The sequence below is a fragment of the Pavona decussata genome, unplaced genomic scaffold (assembly GCF_977016875.1).
Source record: "Pavona decussata unplaced genomic scaffold, jaPavDecu1.1 SCAFFOLD_50, whole genome shotgun sequence".
Classification (NCBI taxonomy): Eukaryota; Metazoa; Cnidaria; class Anthozoa; order Scleractinia; family Agariciidae; genus Pavona; species Pavona decussata.
In genome coordinates this window covers 941,961-950,000 of record NW_028145472.1, presented here as the reverse complement: position 1 = coordinate 950,000, position 8,040 = coordinate 941,961, and the positions used below count along the sequence as shown (strand labels likewise).

The window sequence follows — 8,040 nt, the reverse complement described above, 5'->3', positions numbered from 1 at the left end:
ATACATTACAATAACCTTGTTTGGTCTTTGCTGTAATCACAACGCTTTAAAGTTTCAAGAATTGCCAAATTTCGGTTCAACAGTGTCACTAATGTCCAGAAATGCACCTAGCCCTGAATTTGGATACTTAAAAAATACAGGCTTTTTGTCGTTTTCTCATGACTTCATGTCTGACAGAATTATGTGTGTTTTGGTGAGAATTAAGGTTAGGGGACACTTTGCGAATTCTATCATACAGTTTCTGAATTTCATTAGCGGCATTTCTGGACATATCTTCCTCAAACGAGGACGGGCGATGACGTCAGGAAATTTCTTTTGCATGTATCTAAGGAACGGGGACGTTTTGTTTTTTTGCATGAATTGCACCCGCGGACTTTTGGAAGGTCAGCTAACTTGTCACCAAATAATAGGGATTGATCGTTTCTTAGTTCTGCTCAAATGCCGATTTCGATACTATACGATACTAGTCACGTGACCGCAACCGCGGTCAAACGTAAAAAGTAGGAAAAGTCAGTTAATATAAGGTTTTTACTTTGAGAGCTTTGAAAGGTGGTAAGTTTTATGTGAGTCTCTGAGGTTACTAAATTATTTTATGATTTGCTAGAACCAAAAGAATTTTCTCTTGCTAGAACATGGTAAGGTAATATCATGCAATCAAAGAGAAAACGAAGACACACAGCGCCTACCAGTCTCCACATAACAGACTTGAAATTAACTTTTTAAACAAATCGTGCAAAAAGTTGGTAAACTCACAATTCACGCAAAGCTGATCATCTTTGAGCTCTCAAAGTAAAAACCTTATCTTCACCAGACTTTCTTAGTTTTTTTTTTTTTTTTAAGAAAACTTTATTGAATACTTCAGAACAGTACATTTCATTTATTATATTACTATATGATACTACATTACAAAACAAAAAAGAAGCATACTTAACTACACAACAAACTAGCTACACAACTTACAATACAGCTAACACCGGTACTAACAATTATATCGTTACTTGCAATTCGATACTAATTACTTACAATACTTACATACTTACAACTGACGGTACTAAAGATGTTTACAATACTTATGATGCTTTTAAAACTACAAACTTAAGCAAAAAATTACACAATTACACATTACTTGCTGGCACATGGCAGCCTTGCAAAGCAATATAGCAAAAAATGAACTAAAATTAAAAGACTCAAAGACTTATTTGCAATTTAGATTTGTGATTTTCAATTTCAAGGTGACTCTTTAATATAGCACAATACTAGGCTTCCCAGATAAACTCTTCTTCTCTTCGTGACGCAGAATAGATTTAGTATTTGGCAATAATTAAACAGAGGTTTAAGCCAAGACGACGAGAGAGATCTCTAGTGAATCCGTATATTATTTCTTGTTCTGATAAGGTGATTGAATTTAGGGTTTTTCCCTTCCACCAGAGCGAAAATTGGACTTTTCTTAGTTTTTACGTTTGACCGCGATCAATGCATGGCGCCACTTTTCAGAAAACGCCATCTCTTCTGTACGCGTTGCGTGTCTATGTTTGCCTCTGGTAAAAGATTTACGAAATGAATGACTATCTGTCGTTTTTTCCCTCCAGGCTGTCTTGGCTGCAAGGTGTAGGTAGGTTGGCTGAGTGAATTACTTCTTTCTTATATGTGCTTGTTACCATAAATACAAGAAAAATACAACACTGAAACTGTAATGCGTTTTTTTTAATTGTCTTTTAAGAAGATTCCTTAAAGATTCTCGTGTTCTGATGTGTACTGGGTCGTCCCCCTGAAAGTTTTCAGTAGGATTATATACCATTCATATCTAGTTTTTGAAGATTGTTCTTTTTCTTTTTCTGTTTAGTTATTTTGAGGCAATGTTTCGATCATTTATGCCGGAGAACAACACGGTCATGGTGGGTAGAATTGCATGCTCTTCATTTCCTCAAAAGGCGCATTCTCACGCTGAGGTTGTCAAGCTCCAAAAACGTGACAAACCCGTGCTTTCATACGACATATTCTGTCTAGTTGTTGCTTACATCCGAGTAGTCTTGTGACTTTGATTTGACTTTATTTGAGAGAAATTTAACTTAATTTAGTCGAGCTGTATTTTTCCTATAGACCATGCGTTAACCGACTATCGAACACGCTGGGGATTTTTTTAGTCAAATTCGGCCGAGAAGTTTCTTCTCCTCAGGGTTTTATTGTACGAATCTCAATTTTTGCAGGCGATCACATTTTTTTTAAATAAACATACCTGAAGGATTACAAAACTGAAAAAAAGATTTGAAATATCTAAACTGAATCAAAAGTTTTGGGCTTCTGAAGTTTGAATTTTCCGCCATTTTGTTACTAAAAAAAGCCTTAAATTGAACGCTTAACTTCCCATAACTCTTGACTCCAATGAGGTATTCCAAATTTGTTTTCAGATTTGTTATTCTCATTTCATGTTGTTTTTTTATGTTAGGGACAACTGTGTCGTAGCTCCCAAAAAAATTTCCCGCCAAATTGATGACGTCATTTTACCGCTAGAAAAATGAAATTCAAAAATCCGATTCGGGCAAGTTGTAGAGAAAATATTGTTTTGTCTGGTTGCAAAGTTTGAGGTTGCTACTACAAAACCCTAAGGAGGAGAAACGTTTTGGCCACATTTGACTTAAAAAAATCCCCAGCGTGGAACATCTAGGCTCAAGTGTTAAATACGTAGCAGCGAACATAAAGGGTCACGCCTGCTAACAAAATGCTGAGGGTGTGTCTTTGCTGGACTGAACGAGGGGGGGGGGGGGGGGGGGGGAAGGGGGAGTACTTATACTCCTATTTGCTTTTCGCGACACTTGATTTTGATATCACTTTCATCATTGATGATAAGTTCCATTGTTTTCTTATCGAGTTCCGATTGGTGTTTTGTTATTGCTTCATTTGTGTTTGTTTTGGTGAGCACACAAGTAAACCGTTCACCGTCTTTTTTCCTCATAAAGATTACCATTGGTGAGACAATTCCTTCGCGAGAAGCTTTCAACTCTCTCCTTCTTTATATTTATCATGGAGATGTGTCTATGCCGCCTGAGGACTCACTGTATCCTTCATAAGTTAGGTTTCTTAAATACACTCGATTGAAAACACGTCAGACAAAAAGGTATAAACAATTAACGATAAAACCCAACAGCTTTCTGGAGAACATTTGACCTATGAAGTTATTTACATTTTTGTTGTTGTTGTTGTTATTATTTTTTTTTTCACGCAATATCATCATTTAATTGCCTTACTAAAAACAGAGGAAATCATTCAATTTACAATAATGGCGACGAGACATCAAGAAACCACCAGGCTTATTAGAGAGGCCACGTCGACTGTCATTAATAATTAGAAAATAAAAGCACGTGTGCTTTCTAGGGCTTAAAACGTACATATTTGTCACGGACGAGAAAAAAAAAACACGAAATGTGCGCATGCTATTAAGATCATCCCATAATTCCGTCAGGTCGCATCGTTCACGCTTGTACGGAACAATTTTTTTCAATTGAGTGTATTTGCCCTTGTGAGGTATTCGGGGAACATTGTTTGGTTATGAGAAGGTATCCTTGAGGAAGGGTTCATCTGCACTTCCAGTACACAGCTTTTTCAATTAACTCTGCTGGATTTAAAGTCTCGGGTTAACGTCACTTGCATGACCTTAAATGAACTCGTTGTTTCTTAATAACAAGCCTGCTCCATTGAACTCGCGCTCACTAATTTCGTAACTAGTTTCTTAGTTATAGTCTTAAGGTACCAAATTAAGAAATTTTCCTTGACCTTGTATGCAAGACATCTTCTGTCAGCTCCTTATTTCTTTGGCTCCGCTAACAATCGACTTCAGGTCTGTATAATCTCTTACAGGTTTTACAATTTAGTCTTTTCCAACATCTGTTTCTTCTTGATTTTAATTAATGAAATTACTCCATAATGTTTTCAGGCCTTCTGTAAACAGAATCTGGAAATGAATGTCTCGTTTGAAAATGTAGTTGAGGTAAGGAAAGGGCGCTATTACTATCACAACTGTTCATTGTAACGAATACAGAGAGTCTCTGTATAGAACGCTGAGAGCTGAAAAAACATTTTTTGGACTTGACGGTCACGGACTGAGAATTTTGGCCCCATCCATTGGCCTAGCATAAAAACTCCACAACGTAGGTTTCGCTGGAGTGGTTCATGCGAGCTATGAGTTCCAAGCCAAATCACTTTGCTCACATATGACGATTGTGTGATACCCATTGAGGGGCGAGGAGGCGGGGCGGGGAGGTGCGGCTTTCACGATATCAGGATGCCTCATTCTCGACTAGTTTTCCTCACGGGCCAAGGGGCAAGATATACCGATGGCAAGACGCGCTGTCTCTGAAACGATTGTAGGAGAACTGAAATGATTTCCTGAACTCGATCGAGGCGTTCAATTTTCTACAAATGTCTTCTCAAAAAATGGAGTATCAGGTTTCTTTAACTAAGACTAAGTGCTGATAGTCTGATGCTTACATCGGGTATTAAGTTTGTTTCAAACTGTTCTTCGTCTCCCACGCACAGCCGAGTACAACTGAGACCTGGTGTTTTAATCGGTGAAACAAGATCTCACTACTTGATAACAAACAACTGATAATACGTTTTTTAATTATTTTTCATTAGATTCTTGAAGCGGCTCATAGGATCGGCGCCTCGGACATGAAGAAGCATGCACTCGACCTTGTTGTCGGACATTTTACTAAGGTAACGAGTTCTCAGGTACTTTGGTCGAAAGAGGAAAGTTGCTACCTCTGACTAACATTGCATTTAAATGTTGGTTGACAGAGCGATTTTCATTGACTAAGGAGACCAATAAGGTATTCCCTTGGGCTTCCCGTTTCCTGCTTTTCAATGCGCGAGTCCAGAAACCGTGAAGATCTTAAATCAAATTTTCAGTGAAAAAAAAAAAAAAAATGCAGGAAAAGATGATCTCAGCAAGATCTGTACGAATCGAAAAAGTGAAGAGAACTGAGCTTCAACTTGGGAAAAAATGCATTGCATTTTTATGTATAGTAACGATTTTTAGACTTATTGTTTCTCTGAAATCATCTCTGAAAAAGCTTTGCTACTCCTCATTTTCTCTTGTATTCCCACCAATAGCTCTTCCCGTATACTTATAAACTCCACAAAAATGACTTTGTATTAGGAGGTACCGTCCTTAAAGGAGCAGGGTCACCTATTTTAAGTGTCACTTTGAATAAGCGGAAAACATTTGTATCGATTGAAATGTTAAAATAATGATTCATATTTGTTAATTACCCTACTAGTGCACAGGAACTAGTATTTATTACATTTGGCTGCGGGGTCAGGTTTAAAATGGACTGCAACTTGAAAACAACGGGCCAATTTTTTCAAGTTCACCAAGTATTTTAGCTTATTTTAAAGAAATTGCCCTTACAAAAAAACTCATGATAGTTTGTTCTCCCAAGGAGAAATCACAAAAGATACTCGCTGCATGTTACACTGCATGGATCAACTGACTATTTCTCTTTTTTTCTCTCACCGAAGGTTGCAAAATCTCCGAAGCTCAGAAGACTAAGCCGAGATTTGTTGTTGGAGATTCTGGATGCTATAGCAGACTACTTAAAAGACACGGATCTAGCTGTTAACCCGTGATAAAAGAGGCCTGACGGACTGTGTTTCCTAATACAGAGAATAACTGTGGGAAATAGAGATCTTACAAAGGGGTCTTGGAATCTAAAATGAAAATTAGGGGTAACCACGCATTTTTCAGAGATACTAAAGCAGCAATGATTCTAAAAATTAGTAGGCACCGTCCTTCAGAAACTAGAGGTTCTCGAATCATCTGGAGATGCGCAGAATGTATGCGCACTAGCAAAATGAGGCACCCTCCTAAAACCCATGGAAAGAAGGGCAACGAGGTCGTCACCAAAAAAATTACTGCGCTAAGCAATGGTTCTGCGTCTGCATTATACAGTTTGGTTCATTTCTTTTAAAGGGGTTGTGTCACCCAAGGCGCATGCGCGCGTCGATGAGAAGCACTTTGAAATCGTCGGCCCAACTTTTTTAAATACCGTCGGAGAGTTCAGTAAACTGTTTTCATCTGTTTGATTTGCGTTCATCTTCGGAAAGTTAGCTGAATATGTTATTTGCAAACGTTCTTTAGTAAAGCCTGGTTTACACGTAAGACGCAAGGATAAGCATTAACACAAGCATAAGCACAAGAAACCTACGTATAAACCGGTGCGACGCAAGCATAAGCGCCTTGTGCTTATGCTTGCGTCGTTTCGGTTTACACGTACGACGCAACGACGCAAGCATAAGCACAAGCATAAGAAAATGGAACGATTTCCATTCTCTTATACTTGTGCTCGTCGTTGTGTCGTACGTGTAAACCGGGACGACGCAAGCATAAGCACAAGCGCAAGGAAATAAAACTGAAAAACAGTGACAAGTTGTCAGCGTACATTCTAGTTACTCATGCGTTACCATTTGCAAAATGGCGGCAGCAAATTTTTATGCTTCTGCGCTTGCGTATGTCACCTTATGCTTATGCTTATCACATGTGTAAACATCCTTGTACTTATGCTTGTGCTTATGCTTATACTTGCGTCGTACAGAAGCTCTTATTTTCGAAAGATTTTGCAATGGCGGGAAAGAAAAATCCCTTGACGAGTTGGATGCAAATTAGTTTCAATAGTACTCTACTGCGCATGTGTCCCAGCTGACGTAGTCCCTTTAAAAAACCTCAGGCAGATCCATTTATACAATCGTCGCTCATATAAGAAGGGAAGAGTTCTGTAAATTGTATAAGGTACCTAGAGGCGAATCATAGTCGAGTAAGCAGTCTAGCTGGGAACCAGAGTCAAATTGAGCCCCAGTGAGTCAGGGTTGAGGTGTTTCTGTAACGCCACTGTCTTGTCCTCGCGAGGAAGGCGCGTGTGGAAGAGAATAAGGGTCCTGGAAGCTTTTGAACGTAATGAGACGTCCAAACGAGATCGTCGAATGTGTGCTCAGGTATAGGCGAGCGTGCCTATTATTATTTATAAATAAGATAAGACACAGTGTAAAACTGAAAAAAGAAAATTGTTTTTACTTCCCGTTCTAGTGCAGGAAAAGTGCAGTGAAAAAATTCACGACAGTTTTAAAAAAGCCAAGAAGCCAAGATTTTGCTTTTGTGGATTAACTACGTCAAAGTAGATATCCAGGCTACGGCGTTTCCTTTTGTGGATTAATTGTGTAGGGAAGTTAAAGTGTATATGAGATTTTTTTTTGCCTGATCAAATCTTTATGTAAATTAATCCTCAATTTTTCGCCGCTGCGTTTTAGGCGTATACAATTGTGAAATTTCACTTCCGGTTGGGTACAATACCGTGCAAGACGGGAGACTGGGGATAGTAGGGCTGTGACGTCAATTAAAGAAAGCGTGTCTCACGATTTCTCTATTCCTCGATTGCTTTTCGTATGTAGAGGAAGAAAACTGTGTTGTGAACGAACATATGAATTGGATTGTCGAATACTCAGAATGAAACATCTGTGGACTAGAGGAACCACTGTATTGACGTCACAACCCCACTGTCCCCAGTCTCCTGTCTTGCGCGGTATTGTACCCAGCCGGAAGTGACTTTTGACGTGGAAGAAAAATTGATAAGGGTTTTTTCTTTTTCTTTTTTTTTTTTCATTTTCATACGAGAACAACATTAACATTTGATCAAGCAAAAAAAAAACAGCCATATACACTTGAAATGTCACATGATGACCATCGTTGAATTATGAAAATCCAAGAAAAAGTTGAGTAAAAACCAGTAATTAACTGTGTTTGCAAGGACCAGCGCGACAAAATAAAAGTACCAGATCCTGAAGTCAAGGATCTAATCAGCAAAACATTGTAGAACAAATAAAAAAAAAAAGCAAGGCTGATTTCATGGTCAAGAAAGTATATTTTTCCAATATTTCGAAATGCAGGGCCTTTCTTCTTCAGGGCATGTTTGAGAAAAAATTAGTAAAAATTTGTAAAATCCAACTCTGTAGCAAAGAAACAAGCACCGTAAGAAATTCACACAACACAGT

The 8,040-nt window shown here is 38.4% G+C and overlaps 2 protein-coding genes and 1 long non-coding RNA gene across 5 annotated transcripts in view; 2 read left to right on the top strand and 1 right to left on the bottom strand.

Moving 5' to 3' along the window:
- LOC146481418 (uncharacterized) overlaps positions 1–8,040 on the bottom strand; it is a 78,697-nt gene that overhangs the window by 39,184 nt on the left and 31,473 nt on the right. The gene's annotated exons all lie outside the window — the stretch shown is intronic.
- Positions 1–8,040, top strand: part of LOC146481421 (uncharacterized) — a 96,297-nt gene that overhangs the window by 63,274 nt on the left and 24,983 nt on the right. The window lies entirely within an intron of this gene.
- LOC146481423 (leucine-zipper-like transcriptional regulator 1) lies at positions 1,659–7,071 on the top strand. Its single transcript, XM_085108537.1, has 7 exons — positions 1,659–1,895; positions 2,958–3,055; positions 3,784–3,835; positions 3,932–3,985; positions 4,633–4,713; positions 5,518–6,145; positions 6,591–7,071. The coding sequence occupies exons 1-6, from the start codon at positions 1,857–1,859 to the stop codon at positions 5,623–5,625; spliced, it is 432 nt and encodes a 143-aa protein (XP_084964663.1). The 5' UTR covers positions 1,659–1,856; the 3' UTR covers positions 5,626–6,145; positions 6,591–7,071.

Bases quoted from the DNA above. Each gene is read 5' to 3' on its own strand.
- LOC146481423 (XM_085108537.1), top strand. From the start codon at position 1,857: ATGTTTCGATCATTTATGCCGGAGAACAACACGGTCATG. The intron at 1,896-2,957 runs GTGGGTAGAATT...TTCCTCATAAAG, and splicing joins CGGAGAACAACACGGTCATG to ATTACCATTGGTGAGACAAT. The intron at 3,836-3,931 runs GTCTGTATAATC...TAATGTTTTCAG, and splicing joins CCGCTAACAATCGACTTCAG to GCCTTCTGTAAACAGAATCT.